This window comes from Hippocampus comes, unplaced genomic scaffold (assembly GCF_001891065.2).
Source record: "Hippocampus comes isolate QL1 unplaced genomic scaffold, H_comes_QL1_v1.1 scaffold122, whole genome shotgun sequence".
Lineage (NCBI taxonomy): Eukaryota > Metazoa > Chordata > Actinopteri > Syngnathiformes > Syngnathidae > Hippocampus > Hippocampus comes.
Genome location: NW_017842059.1, coordinates 2,238,298 through 2,259,190, shown reverse-complemented (window position 1 = coordinate 2,259,190; position 20,893 = coordinate 2,238,298). Strand labels below are relative to the sequence as shown.

The 20,893-nt window shown below is 41.1% G+C and overlaps 1 protein-coding gene and 1 long non-coding RNA gene across 4 annotated transcripts; one reads left to right on the top strand and one right to left on the bottom strand.

Moving 5' to 3' along the window:
• Window positions 1-1,671: 1,671 nt before the first annotated feature.
• LOC109510886 (uncharacterized) lies at window positions 1,672-2,222 on the top strand. The gene is made up of 2 exons (XR_002167206.1): window positions 1,672-1,811; window positions 1,871-2,222. It is a non-coding gene; the product is annotated as an uncharacterized LOC109510886 (long non-coding RNA).
• Window positions 2,223-2,391: 169 nt separating this feature from the next.
• pxylp1 (2-phosphoxylose phosphatase 1) lies at window positions 2,392-16,882 on the bottom strand. 3 transcript variants are annotated; one of them, XM_019861517.1, is made up of 7 exons: window positions 16,753-16,882; window positions 15,198-15,281; window positions 13,674-13,821; window positions 11,262-11,450; window positions 10,048-10,174; window positions 4,029-4,168; window positions 2,392-3,564 (listed from the first exon to the last, which is right to left on the bottom strand). In XM_019861517.1, the coding sequence occupies exons 3-7, from the start codon at window positions 13,753-13,755 to the stop codon at window positions 2,537-2,539; spliced, it is 1,566 nt and encodes a 521-aa protein (XP_019717076.1). In that variant the 5' UTR covers window positions 13,756-13,821; window positions 15,198-15,281; window positions 16,753-16,882; the 3' UTR covers window positions 2,392-2,536. The 3 variants fall into 3 exon arrangements, with proteins under 3 accessions (XP_019717076.1, XP_019717077.1, XP_019717075.1); XM_019861518.1 differs by lacking the exon at window positions 15,198-15,281; XM_019861516.1 differs by lacking the exons at window positions 13,674-13,821; window positions 15,198-15,281; window positions 16,753-16,882 and adding an exon at window positions 12,336-12,805.
• Between the last annotated feature and the right edge of the window lie 4,011 nt (window positions 16,883-20,893).

The following is a 20,893-nucleotide window of genomic DNA, read 5'->3' as shown; positions in this document are numbered from 1 at the left end:
CTTTGTGAGTTATGTACTGTTAATAAAGAAAGAGTTATGCCCGTTTATATAAATGCAACTGTGTTTTGGGGACCAGCAGCTCCATTGAAAAGACAAATTCGAGAATTGCCTGTAGCAGATGTATTTGGACTAATATGGAACACTAGTGCCATCTACTGGTAGCTCCGTTTATTTTTTTTAAGCTATTAATGGGGAATGCAAACAAATGGAAAATGATTTAAAATTAAATAAGAGTTATTTTATTCTACAGACGCGACCACTGAAAAATTTGGACAAGGTCTGTCATTCGGATTAATTTTCACTTGAATTCATGTGTGGATCTCTGTATTCGTCAATGAACGTATAAAATAAATCTCAACAGAATCAATTCAAGTTTGTGATTGTAGGGTCACGCAATCTGAAAACCTTCCAGGTGTATGAGTACAAATTTCGAGGCACTTGAATAATAAATTGAAAACACACAAAAGGTGACTTAACGGTCTCTGCGGATGCATGCATGGCAAATGATTGACACGATTCCCCGGTTTCTTCCTCTCTTTAAAGTCACATCTTGTCAAGATGTGGTGTTTTACAGCACTCCAGTTGTGAGTCACGGTTTTAAACGATAATTAAAAGTAAAATGAGAGGCATAAAGGCCACAGATGTTTTGCAATGCCGATTTTAATAGTATTCTCCTGTCAGGTCACACAGTTTTAACATGAATGTCAAAAAGTGTATTTTCTAAACTGCAAACTTGCCCAAACTTTTGAAAAAGATTTAATAAGAAAACAAAAACTGCACACAAACACAAGTGAACACAAATTCTAAAAATGTTTAATCCAGCATACATTGGGTCTTAATTAGCATATTTGCCTTTTAATTAAAATCCCCCCCCCCCCACCCTTACTTTTTTTTCTCTCAGTTCATCAGACATTTCACTCCTGTGTATTTTTGGTCAAATGAAAATACGAATATACACAAAGATGTTGGACTTATAGCAAGTAATAACGTCAATTCCATGCTCTGTCATTTTCAAAATAAAATGTCCATCCATGTAGTGTTGCGAAGTCTACTGAATCAATACACTTCTGATATGGAGGATTCCAAAAGAAAGAAATTGTCATTGCTACACTCACTACGGAAATAACCTTTGTGAGTTATGTACTGTTAATAAAGAAAGAGTTATGCCCGTTTATATAAATGCAACTATGTGTTTTGGGGTCCTGCAGCACCATTGAAAAGACAAATTCGAGAACTGACGGTAGCAGATGTATTTGGACTAATATGGAACACTAGTGCCATCTACTGGTAGCGCCGTTTAAATTTTTTACAGCTATTAATGGGGGATGCAAACAAATGCCAAATGATTTGAAATTAAATAAGAGTTATTTTATTCTACAGACGCGACCACTGAAAAATTTGGACAAGGTCTGTCATTCGGATTAATTTTCACTTGAATTCATGTGTGGATCTCTGTATTCGTCAATGAACGTATAAAATAAATCTCAACAGAATCAATTCAAGTTTGTGATTGTAGGGTCACGCAATCTGAAAACCTTCCAGGTGTATGAGTACAAATTTCGAGGCACTTGAATAATAAATTGAAAACACACAAAAGGTGACTTAACGGTCTCTGCGGATGCATGCATGGCAAATGATTGACACGATTCCCCGGTTTCTTCCTCTCTTTATAGTCACATCTTGTCAAGATGTGGTGTTTTACAGCACTCCAGTTGTGAGTCACGGTTTTAAACGATAATTAAAAGTAAAATGAGAGGCATAAAGGCCACAGATGTTTTGCAATGCCGATTTTAATAGTATTCTCCTGTCAGGTCACACATTCCGCGAATCCGCGGAAAATTGCCATGTATGAATAGTATTCTCCTGTCAGGTCACACTGTTTTAACATGAATGTCAAAAAGTGTATTTTCTAAACTGCAAACTTGCCCAAACTTTTGAAAAAGATTTAATAAGAAAACAAAAACTGCACACAAACACAAGTGAACACAAATTCTAAAAATGTTTAATCCAGCATACAATATCAGTCTCTAGTGTTGTTTTTTTTTTCAAGCATTTTAAAATGTTTAAAAATGACTATTTCCTTTCTGGTTCCATATCTGGACTGGAAGAATAAAGTGTCTTAGTGCTACATCCATTCTCTTGAACCATGTTTTACCAGTATGCTTGTGAGAGAATTCAGAAGAATTTTATTGCTAAAATAACTCAAGAGCCCGGCCTCACTATTCTTATAAAAACAGGAACTTCATAAAAATGCCCTTGCTAAAAAGGCAGATCGTTGTCAGTTTGATGTAATGTAAACAATATAAGGTTTTACAAATATTTCATCGATTGCAGTGGTAGATGTGTTTGTTCTCTGGAATGTTAGCCTTTTGTTTTCTTGGGGTTTTTTTGAGTAAATGGAATTATGTCTGTGCTCTCCCAAACAACATAAACAACTTTGCTATCCCATTCATCATTAAAAGTAAAAGAACAAAACCAGACACCAAGAAAGATAGGTTGCATAGCCACCAACACAGTCATGATGGTTGACCCTGTGTTAACCTGTACGACTATAACAGGCCTGGTGGTAGGAAGTAGCATTGACAACACCGAAGATGTCTCTCCTGACAAAAGAAAGGAACTTTTTCAGAGGGCAGAGAGGCTGACTGGAGTGACGGTCAAGAGAGCGACAGAACGTGGTGTCGTGCGTTACATCCTCTCCATTGTATAATACCCTGATAAAACATCCTCCATCTCTTGTTTTTGGCCTCCCGCCTTTGCCAAGCTTCGGCTCCTTTTGTCCCTGAAGCGCTGAGGTGCTTTTCCACAATTCAAATACCAATCTTGCTGCAAAAGGTGGAAACCTGGCCTCCTCCAGTCCCAGGGCACTCAGCAAAGGTGCCACGGTTACGTCATGAGCAGAGGAGAGCGTGAATATCTCTTCGCCTCCCGCTCTTGGCGGCCGGCTACCTGTGGCGGCCTTGGCCACTCGTTCCATTTTGGTGGCGGTTCGGTTGAGGTAGGGGTACATTGCCAGGACTGCATATTTACGATACAGTCCCACTCTTCTGCGATCCTTTTCGTCATCGAGCTGTTGTCGACGTATGGCAGCAAACTGCGCCATTGTTAGACACTCGCCTGTGCTACCGTCTTTCCTGGAAACGCATGGGAAAGAAAGGCCGTGGCACAAGTGGCACAGCAGAGAGTCGATTGGGTTTGCGGCCCGGAGGTTACATGTTGGAATACCTAACGTGCGTGCCATGTCGGCGTAAGTTCTTTCTAGTTCCGCATCGGCCACTCTGAGCCGGTATTGTCTCTTCTGCTCCTGCTCAAGGTATCGGTTCCTGGCCGGACAATCGCAGGCAGAGCCGCAGAATAACGTACTCCCCTGGTGATGTACGGTCAGCTTCTTCCAGTTGAACTCTGGGAGGAAGCCATAGAAAAAAGCCAGTCCACTCTGAAGTGTGCGGCTCTTCCCTGTCGTCTCCACCCATACCTGTTGAGGTGACCAGTCAGAGGGGACAAGACTGTGAGGCCGGTAGGCTTGCTGGAGGAGTTTCCCATTTCGTAGGTGCTGCACCACACCTGAAGTGAAGCATACATATTGAAGGCTTTACATGTCAAATAACAAGTAAATGCATCAAACTATGAAAATTTCCACCCACAAGCTTATTCACTTACAGAGCCAGGGCTATGAAAATCTGTAAAACATTAACATTGGAAACTTCGTACAGGTATTCAGAGAAGACACAGAGCTTTACAGGGATTAAACAGAGCATTTGCAAAATTCTAGGTTTCTCTGTAACATGGAGCTTACATCAAATCACACACAAAAATATCGTAGTATATAAAACCATCCATTTTCTAATCCGCTTATCCTCACGAGGGTGGCCGGCATGCTGGAGCCTATCCCAGCAGTAGGTGGTGTACACCCTTGAACATGTTGCCAGCCTATCGCAGGTATTTAAAACAACATTTGCAATGATCACCCTATTTCTCGAAGGAGCTGTCAAAGTCCCTGGAGTTACAGAACATATCATATTGCCTACCAGTTTGTGTGAGCTCTCCCGTCTCACAAGTATTGTGATTGGGGAAGCGAGGGAGAGATGCCAATGGGGACTCCCAGTGCCCAAGGTTTCCCTTGCCCATGTGACTTATGAAGGATCTCAGCAGAGGATGTGAGGGATTCCTAGGGAAGATAATACAGGGCTCAGTTTCAGATTGACTCAGTTCGACAACACTGCCAACAACAATTACGATATTATCCACATTCCTCCACCAATGTCTTTCTGAAGGTGTCAATAATATCTGTTGCTCACAACAGGCTGATACTTCGATTGATCAGATCTCATGGAGTCGTCTTATGAAATTGACTTTACAAAGACATTATTTTGTGACAAAACCTTTAAGTGTAGAGATTCTATCTTCATGGAGGGCAGCAGCAGACAACTGCCTCCAGGCTATTGAAGTGAGTATCATGAGGCACAAGTCATTGATCATCACAGCGATAGTCTGGGACATACGTATGTTTCCATCACTTATGGACACCGTTTTTGCCGATGACTGACGCCTGTATCGTGTGTTTGTTTGAGGGCATTCCTTAGAGAGGACTGCTTTGAATATACTGTCTATGTGTGAGAGTGAGTGCTCCTGTTTTCAATAGGTCGGTTGCATGCATCTCAGAGCACGGCATTGTGGGAGGTCTTTTTTTTTTCTTTCTACCGCAGCCATGTTGGGAGGTTACATACATGCTGCATGGATACACAGGCAGCTGTTAACAGCCACCATCAACGTGTTTTATTATGGCATTTTCATGACTCTCTTGGGTGTTTGTTCACGGGGCTAAATTGAACACAAGCAGGGTTGCTTCCATTGACTGCGCATTGATACACTTTGCGCTTCCTGTACAGTAGGTGGCAGTATGGGATAAGGATTCAGGATATTGTTGTCATTTGGGGCGACTAGGCATCATTTGGTGTGACGAGTAATAGCAATTGCTATATTACAGGGCTGTCAAACTCATTTTTGTCACGGGCCACATTGTGATTACGGTTTGCCTTGGAGGGCCGTTATGAATTTTGGAAAACCACATAAATGTTTAATCACCTCTACATATTGCATACACGGTGCACAACAAATTGATGAATAACAAGTTTTAAAATCAGAAATCAAGAATAATGACTGTTATTGTGGATTACATATGACAATTTGAAACTTTGGTTCAGACGTATCATTTGGTTCAGACGCAAGCATCATGGAACTTGACATGCTTTATTTGCTTTCGCGGGCCACATAAAATGATGTGGCGGGCCAGATCTGGCCCCCGGGCCTTGACTTTGACACCTGTGCTATATTGATTTCAAAATAATATAGCAAATTTCTGTTGCTGAAATATGAATCCCTGGTGCACTTTTCTTAGGTGAATGGTCATCATTTTCATGATTTTTATCAAAATCAAAGAAACATTAAGCTTGCAATGTCCCTCTGAGAGAGGGAATGCGAGTGCAAGTTTAATTTCTAACAAAAACTGAAAAAAATACAAATGTTTTGTTGCCAAGCACTTCAAATAAAAGAGAACATGTAAAATACAAGGATGAATACATTAAGGAAATTAATTCAATTTAAGGTAAACCACAATCGCACCACATGACATTTTTGAAGGCCACGGCAAATTCATGAACAAAAAAATCCGGTAAGTGACTTTTTCAAGGTAACTTGCAACACTGGCCCACAAACCAATTGCCGGAAAAAGAAAATATCAGCTATGAAAACTAAAGCATATTCATTTTACAATGGTGTGACGATTTAAACGTCTCCTCAATGACAATTTTAAGGATGTGTCGTTACCACTCTAATGGGAATATGTTTTGAAGAAAATGTTGAAAAAAATTTTTTTCACTCTAAAATTCAAACAGAAAACAATAAAACCATTTACATGTACATAATTTAACTGTAAAATAAAAAAAATAGGTTTATGGATTAACCATTAATCAATTTTGAACAGTTTATTTTCAACAATTTAAAATTGCTCTTACACTGTGCACTGTCCGTATAAAAAGGCATGTGAGTCAACATTATTTTCCCCTCTGAGTCAACATTATTTTCCCCTCATTCACCACCAGGTGTCTCTTAATACCCACTGCTGAGTGCCAATCCTGCAAACGGCTGGCGGTAACATGACTTTACAGTAAGATTACAGAATGAGTTGCTATTGGACTACATTTACACACACACACACACACACACACACACACACACACACACACACACACACACACACACACACACACACACAGAGCCGTGCTGGCAGGAATGCCCAAACACACACGAGATAAACAAAAATGCAGGAATGAGGGCAGCAAGAGGAGCAGTTGCTGATCTGATTTGGAGAAATGATTGGGGATTAAGCTTCAATTCAACAAATCTGTTGGAGCTGCAGCACAAATCTGATCAGAAACAACCGAGGGGGCATCTGTGGCAGTGCACACAACTGTTTCCATAGTAATCATAGGTCGGATCAAGACTTTACCATTGAAAAAGCAACCGTTTCTTGTGACTTTGACACCAAAGTATTACCCTGAAGGAAGCGCTTTTGTGGTCATTATTATTATTAGGGGTGTAACAAAAAAAAACGGTTTGAACCGGAAAAACGTTTTTTTTTAAATTTAAAAGATGCAAGTGTGTCAAATCAAACCGAATCAAATTGTTCCACTTTGAAATGTATTGAGATTAATGTTGAATTGTCTTTTGTTGGAGGGATATATCTGAGAAGGAAATGGCACATTTAGAGTACTGACAAAAAAAAAAAGTAGGAGTTTAATTCAGATAATGCAGACCGCCAATGCTTGTGAGATTAAGAGGGTATTTGATCCACCACATAACTGAATTGTGCATGACATGAGCATGTTAAATCAGTATTCACATTTAACACTGGACGAAAACCCGGTAAAACAGGATGACCGCACGTACGTCTGTAGTGAGTAGAAGACCAGGCACTTCATTCGCTTGTCTCACAAAGGACATCAACAAATTCACTGCAATTACCGTATTTTTTGTTTTGTATAAGGCGCAACTTCAATGAATGGCATATTTTAAAACTGTTTCCAAAAATAGGGCGCACCTCATTAGAAGGCACATCGAAGCGAAGCAATATGAACACCTTTTTCATTTTTTATAAGAGTAGGACCAGATACTTCACAAGCAATGGGTTTATCAACACCAGCTCAACTCAACTGTATTTATAGAGTACTTTAAAACAACCATCGCTGTATACAAAATGCTGTACATGGAGCAAATATCATCGAAACAACAATTTAAAAAAAATAATAAGGAAGACAGTAGAAAGCACAAAACAGTAAAACTAAGATCAAGTCTGAGTCATGCCGAGTCAAATGCCAAAGAATATAAATGGGTTTTGAGATGAGTTTTAAAGATGGACAGTGAGGGGGCTTGCTGAACCTTTAGTGGGAGGACATTCCAAAGAAAGGGAACAGCAATGGAAAAGGCTCGATCCCCTCTGAGCCTCCGCTTAGTTCTTGGTACCTCTAATAGTGTTTGGTCTGCAGACCTGAGGCGCCGGGCAGGTGTATAGGGGCGGATGAGCTCAGAGAGGTAAGGTGGAGCGAGGCCATTTAAAGATTTGACAACAAATAATAGAATTTTAAAAAGAACTCTAAAATGTATAGGGAGCCAGTGAAGGGATGATAGAGTAGGAGTTATGTGCTACCTCTTACGAGTGCCAGTCAAGAGGTGAGCGGCAGCATTCTGGACCAACTGGAGACGCTTAAGGGAGGATTGGCTGACTCCAAAGTAATGTGCATGACAGTAATCCAGCCGGGATGTGATGGAGGCATGAATTACTCTTTCCAAGTGCAAGGTGACAATTGGGAAATTCCCAAACGGCCAGTTCTGTTCCAAGCTGACCTGGCCCGGCGTTTTTGTTTGTTTGTTTAAATAGGCCCTGCTTCCTAAAGAATTTGCAAAAAACGCAGCCATCTTTTTACAAAATATAATTACAGACGACTGTTGAACAAATACAGGACAACTTATACTAAAGGTAGCTTCTATCATGTCAACAAAGCCATGCAGAACATGCACACCACCTGAGTGAGTGCACACCAAAGGGCTTCAGCGTACACATGGCTGGCTGAGAGGCTCAGCCGGAGTCAGTGTCAGACACGAGACAACAGTTTCAGCTGCAAGCTGTAGCATGTGTTTGTGCTTTGTTGGACTGTTGCTGTTGTTGCTGCTGTGTTGAACCCATTCCAAAGCCGGCCGAAGTTTTCGAGGTCATTGGAAGACCGATGTCTTGAGCCACATACAACCCCTTAACTTGTCTGTGAAACCTCCACCATGGTTTGGTCCACAAGAAAATTGCCTCCATCAATGAGAGCCTCCAGCCTACGTTGTAGGGAGGTAAGGTGGCACTTGCCCAAAGCCAGGAAGAAGACAAGACAGATCTAGAGTCCGCAAGATGGTCATTCTTGTGGGGCTTATTGTTCTGTGGGAGGAGGGCGTGGAGGCTGCCCATGAGCACAAGCGCCAAGTACTCAGACCTGACAGCTGGCAGGAAAGCCATCATCTGTCCCATGGAAGTGAGTTGTAGGGGGCTTGGTTGGCTCCTCAAACTCATTTGCTCCCAGAAAAAAAATTAATACGCATGGACGGGGCATTGGAAAGCAGTTCAGCTGGCACAGGAGGCGGAGAGAGGCAGCTGCTGGCCGGGGGGCTGTTAAGTACGCATAGTATTAAGGGGTTGAGTGAGGCAACAGCAAACGGTGGCAAGAGAAATCCCTGCCATCACTCCAAGATCACCATGTGTCATGGGGTTAAAGGAGCAACATTTCAAAGATCGGTGATCCCCCAACTAATGGCCCCGTGAGATGGTTAGGAATGTCATCCCTGGCATAGGTGTGCTGGAAACACTTACGCAATGGCGAAGGTGCATCAGGAAGAAGTATTGGAGTGAGCCACCTCCGGTCACCCACATACATAAACAACACTGGCTACCATCAACCAAAAACCAAAAAAAAGTTTGTCTTACTTTTGCATGTGGACTGTGTACATTTTTGGACCAAGAATGCAGTTAAAAATAGGGTGAAATGAGTTATGATTTGGGTCAAGTAACGGAATACTATAGACTTGATAATAGAATTGCAAGCAAAGTTCTCAAACTGCTGGCAGTCTGTGTGACCTTCTTGAAAAGTCAAGTCAAGATAGCGAGGAAAACATTATTGAAAGTCCAAAGCAGCGCGATTGCAACTGAAGGCTGTCATGTCATGCCTTGCTCTTGGTTGGTGTGATTCTTTTGCTTACTAACTCATTCAATGCTACAGACTTCTATAGTATCACCTAATTAGGCAGTGAATTTCCACTTGTCCTGTCAATGAGAAAGAAGACATATGCCAACAATTTGGAAGTCGGGAGATGTTTTGAAGCCTCACACTCAAGAGTATGTGTGTGTATGTTTGTAACAGAGTATGCAGAGTATGTGTCACGGTTCAGAGTAAAAAATGTGTGTGGGTGTGGGGGCACAATTCATGGAATGAATAACGGACGCCATGCCGTTTGTTGGTCGGAAACAGGTGTTGTTGAAACCAACTTATATTCTACTGCTGATTATGAAAGAAACGGAAAAAGGTGCAAAAACTGTTTTTCTTGTGAAAGAAGGATTCTACTCTTTCTTTTGGAAGACCTGATGATGACATATTCTGTGGTTCTTGAAACATTATTCAAAAGGCTGTACAACATCTGGCAATATGGGGAACTCTGCCCTCAAAACGGCAAGCAGCTAAGAGTTGTGACGTCACGAAAATTACTTCATCTTTCTGTGTACTTCACAGAGTTCAGTGAAATTAGTTTTTCAATAATTACAGTTACACAGACAATATCAGCAGATACCGTATACTGTACATCTTTTAACAGTGCCAGACTTTGAAAGCGAAGTCACAACAAAGGCAAAAGGAAAGAGAAAAAAAATACCAAGCTATGTAGCTGCATGTCATGTCATATTAAATCCAATCATCTTTATTTTGTTGATGGCCTGCCAATCAATATTGGGCTGAGTACCTGCTAGTGGACAGGGTGCAGTTGATGGCTGGCCGTTTGGTCTTGGGGATGGAGTAGAGAGGGTAACGGTCCCCATGGCGAATCATCACATGGACAGACAGGAGCTTATAGTCTGCTGGACTGTGACCTGAAAGTGGACGATGATCAATATCACACAGTAAACTTCAACAAAATGACTTTACGAGAGGGGGTAAATCTTTACATATTTTAAGTTGCAATTTTTGGAGGGGGACAAGATGTATTCAATTCCCCAGTTCTACAAACTTATATAACCCATAATCATCAAAAACGCCAATTGAGTCGGAGCGTCTCACAAAATAACTCAAAACATCCACTTTATTTTTTAAAAATCATGCCATCGGAGAAACAGCAGAGTACACGCGTGGCAGAATAAACAATGAACTGGTTGTCTCAGTTAAAATATGAGATGTATGACATTCCAGAAGACCGTACTTGAGCATGCCAAAGGAATAATTGACTATTGTTTCTCATCTAAAGCTTAACAAAGGCAACAAAAGAGAGTTCAGCGAGTGGTGAATGGTCTAAAGCAGGGATCGGCACCCAAAAATGTTAAAAGAGCCATATAGGACAAAAAAAACAAAAAACAAATATGTCGGGAGCCGCAAAAAAATAAAAGCCTTCTATAAAACTTAACAATGAAGGAAACACATGCTGTATGTATGTAGGAGACTGGACTGTCTCAGAATTGTTTGTTATTCACTCCTTTGTTGTGTGTTCACAAACGCCCCCATAGAATTTATTTTGTGATTTCCTCGCTTGATTTTTTGTTTTGGTGCATTATTTTCGCTTTTCTTAGTGTCAGTGAAGTGATCATGAATTTCCGTTTTTCGGAGGCTGTCTTTGAATGCCTCTCGAGTTGAACGAGAAGAGAGAAGGCACGGAGTCGGGCACAGACGTGTCTGTGTTTGTCGAGACTGTTAAAAGCATAAATAAAGTCTACGTTTTGAAAACCCAACACCACAGCTCTCCTTTTTCGAAGCTGCAACATGTATCTATATCTATTTGAGCGATATTGACCTACTATCAAAATCTTTTTCCATTTTCAAACATTTTTTATAAAGCTCCAGGGAGCCACTAGATGTCGCTAAAGAGCCGCATGCGGCTCTTGAGCCGCGTGTTGCCGACCCCCGGTCTAAAGTGACTACTTTCATTGATCACAACCCAATATATTGTCAGACTGTCAGAGCGAGCACCTTCCCAGGCTTGTTCAGTATGGCTGGGGGTGTTGCAGTAGCCGTAGGCTTCAGATATGGGGTTGGGTTTCTGAATGTGGGGCACTGGGAACACCCGCTTTCTGGTCTTGCCCTGGGCCACCCGAACAGCTCCATCAGCAGCCTGGACAGGTCTCTCCTCCACAAGAGGAGTCGTAGGGAGTAAATTGACTGCAAACATGGCACAAAAAAAAAACAAAAAAAAAACAGAATGACCACATCAATTTGAGACAATTAAAGAAAGTGACAATGAAGATGATTTAAACCCCAAAATATCCTTTAGTGATCCAAAATCAATAAATAAAGCAACATAAATAAAAGCAAATATATGTGTTTCATTGAAGAGTTGAGATTTATTCCCAAGGCAACATCTGAACAAATTAAAACCCTCGACTGCAACCAGCCAGTTGCCTGGACACCAATGACCTGTGATCACTGTGAGAAAATCCATTCAGTTGCAGAGGCATTGTATGAATTGGGAGACTCTTTCTAAAGGACCCAACTTGGAAGCAAAAGAAGCAAAACTGGCCCCACTCCTCTTTAGCAATATAAATATTGAGATATAATTCACAGAAAGAACGCATGTCATTAAAAAAAAAAATGAGGCTTTTGTACAAATACTGCAGTGTGAGACATTCTGCCAAAATTCTGCTTTTGGAGGAAACATCACAACAAATAAAAATATTCCTAACTCTTGCCACCTTTATAATTGTCTGTGCTTAGTCTTCAGATCATGTGTGTAGTCCATATAATGTACAACAATGTCAAGAAAAGTTTCCCAAAGGCATAAGAGCTATTCTAGCCAAGAAAGAATATCATTTTAATATGTTTTTAAATGCAGAGACACTCAAAATTGGTCTCAGCAGGACACCTCCACTATAAAGTGCACAAGGAAAACATTCTTTAGTAATACAGTACATCTACATGATAGACTTGAGAACATCACAACCTCCTGTTTAAGTAATTTCAAGCAAGTCAGTTCCAAAGAAAGCACAATATTCTACCAGTTAAGTAATTTAGACAATCCTATCATCTGAATGTTATCTCTAAACGTACCCATGATGAGGGAGAGGAGAAAGCGTGCTGCAACAGCGGAGACCATTTTGTCGACTGCACCCAGACTTGAGGCCCAGCTACACACACTGCAGTCCATTCAGAACCACAGCCAGTCTGTGCTCCATACTTTGTCACCCCCGCCTACCAATTGACCCAAGCCTGCGTCAGCTAAACAAACTTTTGAAACTGCTCTGTCCAGGCACATACACAAAAGGACTTTTGTAAAGGACTGACACACATTATGGATACAAATGAATTCCAAATAAAGCATGGTGCAATACACACACTCCCAAAATTCCACAAGACCATACAAGCAAGCATGTAGGATTTTTGTATACATTTTGTAAGTGTCACGAACACTGCAGGAATGAGTCTAATTGTGCTGAAACAATAAGCACATGAATTATTTCAGTAGAAGTAAACAATACAGAATTCAGTATGTCGGACGAATGTCGGCTATATGTCATTGACTGTATATGTAGACTGTTATCTCTTCTATTATTTTCTTCTCTTTTCTTTCTTACCGCTATTTTTATTTTTCTTCTTCGTGCTACCGCTGTTTTTATTTTTATTCTTTGTGACAGGGGTTCACTTTGGCCTGGAGAGTCAAGTTCAGCATTCGCTTTAATGATATATGGCACCATCTAGCGTCGTGAATGGGTATAATGTCTATACTCCGAATATAAGACGACCCCCCACTTTTTCAGTCTTATTTCAATGCAAAAAACACCGTCTTATATTCGGGCCAATACGGTAATTAAAAATGACACTCCTAAAACATTGTAACAAATGAAAAACAAATGCATATTTTCTTCAGGAATATCCTACAACATGTATTCTTCACATTTTAAATCACACTTGTCTGCTTCTTTATCCTGTGGGTGATAATGTGTGCTCGATACACATACTGTATATCTAGTGCAGTGGCAAGAGTCTCAATGTATGCAGTTGCTGTTTCCTTGCATTTACTTTGGCTTGAAGAGGATACTCGTCAATACAATACCTAGTATCGACTGTAACGGAAATACTGAACAATGACTTCATGTGGAAAACTTACTATTGTGAACAAAAGGGCATTCCACAGTAAATGTGGTGGAGCCACCACAGCTTCTCCAGGTGTTGCAGAGCACCCAGAAATCCTCTCACAGTTGTGGGTATTTTTAGGATGTCAAGAGGGGACTTGAATTTCTTTTGGCATGAACGGGGTCTCTTCAACAAGAAAGCAGTAAGAGGGTGCGCGGCTTTGAAAATACACAAGGTACTTCCCTTTATTAGAATACAATGTACTCTGATTTTCTACAAGTTTACAAAACCATCGCAAATAGTAAGTGCACTTACAGAACTGGATGCTGAAACTGATGATGGCCAGTGCTGCTCCACTCACCACCACTAAGAGGAGGAAGCAGTTACGAGCCAACATAGTGTCATGTGATTGGTCTACGTCCCTGTCCGTCAGCCATGCAGCCTTCAGCCAAACACGTGAAGTCTGGGAACATACAGTTGAATGAGCAATACAAGAAATGCCACTCATATTTTCTTCATATTTTTATTGTATTTTCTTTACCATAATTTAAATGATAATAACAGACAAAACAGACAGACAAAACAGAATGAGCCGGCAATTGCAATTGCCTTGATTTCAGTGAGTCATAAAACGAGACGCTGAATGAATAATCATGACACTTCATCGTATTGTGAAAAATAAGGGGCCAGTCCCAGTTCTGACAGGGCCATCAAAACTTAGCTCATGGTGGCCTCGTTACACACACAAAAACGATGTGGGACCCTGCGTATGTTTTAGCTTGATTATACCCTTTACTTTTTACACTTGATGACTCCACTGGATTGGGGAGGCTCGTTCCATTTTCCGCCAACCGCAGCAGTCACACATGCAGACTAAAAATGGTCGGCACAAGAAAAAAAATAGAAGGTTGGAAATGATGCTGACACAGGAGAGGGAAAAAAACTCCAGTAAATGTAGGCCTATACAAAAAAATACCCTGCCATTAGTTGTTCTAAATATAGCTCAGGTCTCACTAAAGCACCATGAAATTATGCCTGCTTCTGACCAGCCCCCCTTCACTGACTGTGCACACAAACATGGTGCTGGAAGATGCATCACATCTTCATCCAACACGCAGAGGATGTCCAACATCGAGTTATTTTACCTTAACGGTATAAACACAGGGCGGCACAGTGATCGACTGGTAAGCCCACTGGTCTCACAGTGCAGAGGTGCAGGGTTCGATTCCGCCTGCAGCCTTCCCACATTCCAAAAACATACATGGCAGGTTAATGGAACACTCCAAATTGTCCCTAGGTGTGAGTTTGAGAGCAAATGGTTGTTCGTCAATGTGTGCCCTGCGATTGGCTGGCAACTAGTTCAGGGTGTCACCCGCCTACAGCCCGGCTGGGATAGGCTCCAGCACGCCCGCAACCCTCATGAGGATAAGCGGATTAGAAAATGGATGGATGGATGGATGAATGGGGCATTGCAGAAAACCTGGGAGGTTGACATTTCCATGGAGGAAAAAACTTTGGAATACTGCTCAGTTGGAAATTACTAGGCTTTACGTGATCAGGATTTGGGGGACGATTAGCAATCAGGGAGATTGTTAAATAAATAAATAATAAATAACCAATCACCAATTTGATCAGAAGCTGGAGCAATCTACCTATTTGTATGTTTATGTTTAAGTCCACCCCCACCATTCACGGGGAATCAGGAGCAGACCGGCCCACGAATAGCAAAAATTCACATCCATAACTGACATACATTGAAAAGCATTAGAACAAAGATAACAAACCCAACATTTCTTCAAAATATTAGCAAACGTGGTGTCAGTAAAAAAAATTCATAACCTTAAGTTCTTTTTGGAGAATCGACAGTCCACATCACCTTCTCCCCACCATCCAGGAATGGGTCCATACTTTTTCCCCCCTTTTCTGAACATAGAAACAACGCACATGCACATTATGCCTCCACCGATATGACTTTGACTACTGTCTGTCCCGCCTCCCTGATGAGCTTGCCCTAATGGACTGAATTCTGAGAGAAGCATGCAATGATTGGGCAGTCTGGTCGATGACTGATTGTAATGTGACATTTTGCCTAGTCCAAAACACAGTATGATATTTATCTGGTAGTTTGTCAGCGCGACTGCCATGAACGACACAAATGTTGTGTAGTTTGACAAGGCCATGAAAGACCTAGTCTATATATTTTACAGTATTATAGAAGAGCAGGAGGGAAGTGTTCACAACATTCCTTTGTTTGCAGCATTCTACCATTTGCAGTGTGTTTGCCACTGTAGTTAATCCATGAGAGCTGACAATGTACGGGATTGATTCCATGCAAATTTGACAAATATAGGCTGTGAGTGGTATTGGGTTGACATGTTCCAATTATTTTGCAAAAAAAGACCAGTAAGAAATAATTATCCCGTAAGACACGTGTCAAATTCAAAGCCGGGGGCCAGATTAATTTTATGTGGCCAGCAAAAGCAAATCAAGCATGTCAACTTCCATGAAGCTTGCTAAAATCTGTACCAAAATTTCAAATTTTCACATGTAACACATATTAAGATATGTTGTGTAACATTTTGAGCAATAGTTGAAGAATCAGAGTCTGAATCATATTTATTAACCAAGTATGTAAGGCACAAATGGAATTTACTCTCCCAGTTACAACTCGTCCAGAGAACGGGAAGCCTGGCGGTTCGCTGTTAAGCGCCCCGATGAACAAACTATTTTTCTTGACTTCAGAATTTTAAAACTAGAGTTATAGACGTGTTTTGTTCTGTAGATGTAATAAAATGAGGATGGTTTCACAGTCATAACAGCACTTCGAGCGAATCTGTACAATGTGGACTGAGACAAATAAGAGTTTGATACCCCTGACGTAAGGTAAGGAGAAGCTCACCAGTTGGATCCACTGACAAATGGTAATTCTCTTGTGGACTGTTAGAACGTGAGGCTTTTCGTTGTACAGTAACGTCACAGTAAATATTTTAAGTCTATCTTGTGCAATAATATCGCAAGACGATCTCTCCGCAGGTATGTAGTTTATGTGCAAGACTGTGGGTGCAGGACTGCATCACTGACGTGTCTAGTTAAAGGTTAGCTTGTTAACCAACGAAATGCTAGCTTGCAAAAAAAAAACGTTACCCTCCTTAATGAAAGCACAAGTAATCCCCACGGTTACCTTTGTGTACGGCACATAAAACGAAGGAACAATTGCTGTGTTTCTTTTTAACTGTGAGCGTGGAAGCCGGCCGGCCACACATTCAGTACTCCAGATAAGTTGCAGATGACAATCGTTTTAAATGCCAAAAAAAACAATATGACCAGTGTAGAAAACGCTCTCGATTGCAACGCTTGCACATCACTCTTTAAAAAGAAGGCATTCGCTTTTTACCTGCAGAAACTGGGCTACTTCCACACACGGAGACTGTGAACTGCTCTATAGTACTGTACTTTGTACTGTCTAGTAGGTTTCTCCGACGACGACCATGATCAGCGTGAAGTCGCTGTTGAAACGTAAAACTCACGCTACACTTCCGACTCATGCCTTCAAACGTAGTAGTAGCGCTGCATGGACAGATTATGTAAGGTTTTATTATTATTATTATTATTATTATTATTATTATTATTATTATTATTATTATTATTATAATTGCTATTATTGAGGTTGTTGATAAATTTTCTGCACCCTTTTTAGGCGTCGTAGTAGACCAAACAACACAATATGTATACTGTAATGCGAATGATTGCTCTGCTGTGCTAACCTTCAAGAATTTGAAATCGATCTGGATTCAAGATTAGATTTTTTTTTTAATTAACATTAAACATTGTTCTCACTGCAATGAATTCAAGTAGGCTACCAGACAACGAAATGCAAATATCCATCAAAATTATAATGCAGGATATTTATTTCACAATTGGGAAAGATAATTGTGTAAACACAAACGCAACATACTCCTACTTATAAATGGTAGACAATTAAGCGTCTTTTAATGTATGTTTAATATGATGTTTCAAACAGAAGGATTAAATTACACTACGGAATTTTTTGCCCTGAAAATCTCAGAGGTCCTTATCATATGTTCTGTTTTGAAAACAAAACAAAGATCTCCCTGGACTGTATTTAACTATTTGGTCTGAGGAAATAGAAATCGTTCCAGGAAGGAACAAATAATAGAAACCGACCCACTGTGGAACAAATAACAGGTTTTTATTTTGTAAAGCTGATATCCGGTGTTGTTTTTCGCAGTGTCTGGTGATTGAGCTGGGTGAACCAGAATTTGGCTATTTGTGAGAGCGGTGAACGCACTCAGTAAACTTCAACCCTACTCTACCATCTAGTGGAGCATTGCAAACAGTGCACGAGATGTCTTCACAGCGTTAAGTGTAAATAAAATATCCTTTATTTGTCCCACACTGGGGAAATTTACAGTCTACAGCAGCAAAATTGGGGGGAAGAAAGAAGAAGAAGAAGAAAGAAAGAAGAAAAAGAAAAATAGCATACAACAAATATCCTGTTACCTTAATTGCAAAATTGCCCAAATATTTTTTCAGAAGGGTCCAATTGGTTTAATTCAAGCTTTGTCATCATTATGACCTAGATCAGGTTGAACGACTAGACACACCAAAAAAACCCAAAAAATGTTAGTAAGCATATTAGTGTTTGTGTCTGTGTGTGCGCGTGTGTCTGCGTGTGTGTGTGCGTGTGTGTGTGTGTATGTGTGTGTGTGTGTGTGTGCTCTCTCTCTCTCTCTCTCTCTCTCTCTCTCTCTCTCTCTCTCGCTCGCTCTCTCTCTCTCTCTCTCTCTCTCGCTCTCTTTCTCTCTCTCTCTCTCTCTCTCTCTATAGCTAGATAGATAGATAGATAGATAGATAGATAGATGAATCATGCTACGTTGTTGGCTTAGAATAATATTTATCTGAAGCAATTCTTTGCAACTCTTTAAATTCCAGAAAAGGACAGCAGAAAAAAAAAATAAACCAACAAAAAACCCCCCCTCAGAATTCAGTTTTAGTGTGCCAAAATGGCAGATGTTAAAAAACACTGTGGTGATTTCAGCTCTCATTCCACAATAAAATATATCAACAGTTATTTTAATGTCAGGCAGTTTCTGCTGTCACGGATGAACAAAACTGGGTCTGAGTTTTGAATGACAAACCTGACACAAAGTTAAGAGTTTCATCCTCTGCAGACAGCGGTATGCTAACTGTGTTTCAGACGACCACATGGCATCTGCTAATCAATGTCACCCTTCCAGCAGCATGCCTGTCTTCTGTTGCATCAGCAAAGTAAGACTGCAGTTTTCCTTTTCCTTTTTTCACTCCCATACAGCTTTTGCTAGTGTGACCAAGAAACTTTTCAAAGACAACCTTGTGTTTGTGCTATTGAAAAAGTGGCTGTTTCACAATGTACTCTTTTGGTTCGCTACCACCACTGGCATCCCCTTGACTTGGCTGCATCAATAAACATTTTTTGGTAAATAATGCACTAAAGGAATACATTATGCACGGTACTCGTTTTACAGGATATGAATTCACTCAGTAGTATAATAGTACTGGTGAATTTAGTTTGTCGTAGTCGTAGTAGTAGTAGTAGTAGATATAAAATCATGCTGATATGTAGCGGACTCTTGTTTTACAGTATTTGCTGGCTAAAATAATAAAGCAATAGTATACAGTATCTGTAGTTGGACTTCCAAGCCTCCCACGCACTGGCCCCATATGAGGACAAAAACAATGACAGAGGCTCTAGAAAATAATTTCAATTTGTAGCACTAAAGTGGTGGTGCCCAAATTTTTTTTCCCTGATTCCCAAATCTCTGGCAGTTCTGCTGTTCACAAATTTTCTGAAACTGTCATTCTAAATCAGCCTTGAAGTCATTTTGTGTTTCTCTCGATGGGCCCCATAGTGGGTTGTGTTATAGCTCCTCCATCTCTCCCAGAAAAAAAGAAATTTTACAAAAAAACAACACTTGTTTCTCCCTTTTAGTATCCCTATGTGAATGTAATTATTCATTCATTCATTCATTTTCCGATCCGCTTATCCTCACAAGGGTCGCGGGGGGTGCTGGAGCCTATCCTAGCTGTCTTCGGGCAGTAGGCGGGGGACACCCTGAATCGGTTGCCAGCCAATCACAGGGCACACAGAGACGGACAACCATCCGCGCTCACACTCACACCTAGGGACAATGTAGAGTGTTCAATTAGCCTGCTATGCATGTTTTTGGAATGTGGGAGGAAACCGGAGTACCCAGAGAAAACCCACATAGGCCCGGGGAGAACATGCAAACTCCACATGGGGAGGCCGGAGCTGGAATTGAACCCAGTACCTCTGCACTGTGAGGTCGACGCATTAACCACTGGACCACCGGGCCGCCTGTTTGTAATTATGGATAATTAAATTACCGGTAGGCATGAGACAGGAAGCTAGAGACCTTTGGGAGTTCATTGTGTACAGATGACTCATTTCACGCAGTAATTTCTGAAGGAAGGGCAGTCATATGCTCTGATCTGTGAATGTGCAACCATTTAGCCCTTTTTGAGGGAATAGAAGTCATGGGATAGGCTGAGAAAGGAAGGCTGATTAGGAATAGCATGCAATTGCACATGAGTGGTTGAGTACACCTCTGCTGGCATGTGACTTAATTTTTTCACTCAAAGAATATCAGTTTGTGACTCCACCTGCAAAACCTTTCTCAGACCTGGCCTCTAAAATGATAATAATAATTAAAATAGCACTGAATAGAGTGCAGACCGAAATATGTTCGTCTAACTTGTAAAATGTAATGCGTTACATGCAAGGCCATGCCATGGGTGCGGCTCCTTCCACTGGATCAGGCCTCAATTCTTAAATTAACGCCACTTTTATTTGGATCAGGACCAATACGTCCTGGACACTTACACGCATGAGGCAGACCTGTAAAATGTTTCTGTGAATCCATCCATCCATTATCGAAAATGCTTTTTCCTCACTAGTTTTATGGGTATGCTGGAGCTGTCCTCTGGCAGCAGGCGGGGTACACCCTGAACTGGTTGCCAGCCAATTGCAGGGCACACATAGATAAGCAGCCATTCACCCTCATAATGACACCTCGAGACAATAGAGTGTCCAATTATCCTACCATGCATGTTTTGGGGTTGTAGGAGGTAACAGGAGTGCTCACGCAGGCACGGGGAGAACATGCAAACTCTACGCAGGAAGGCAGGAGGCTGGGAATCTAACTCTGCACCTCTGCACTGTGAGGTGGACATGCTACCCAGTCGACCCCAAGTTTAATTAAAATCAAAGTCTGTTTGGTTAAAATGTTCATATCATATATATATATATATATATATATATATGAAGTCTCAGGGTGCTGGAGGCTGTATGCAAGCCGAAAGGAAGGAGGCCGGGGACTAGTGAGTGTGAGAGCCACTGTACAGGATGAAACATCCAAGCTCCATGAATATATCAAGGAGAAGGCTCCAACGGATGACGTACTCAGAGAATGCCTCAGACAATGGGGAACAGAGGATGAGGCGCTGGAAGAGGGACC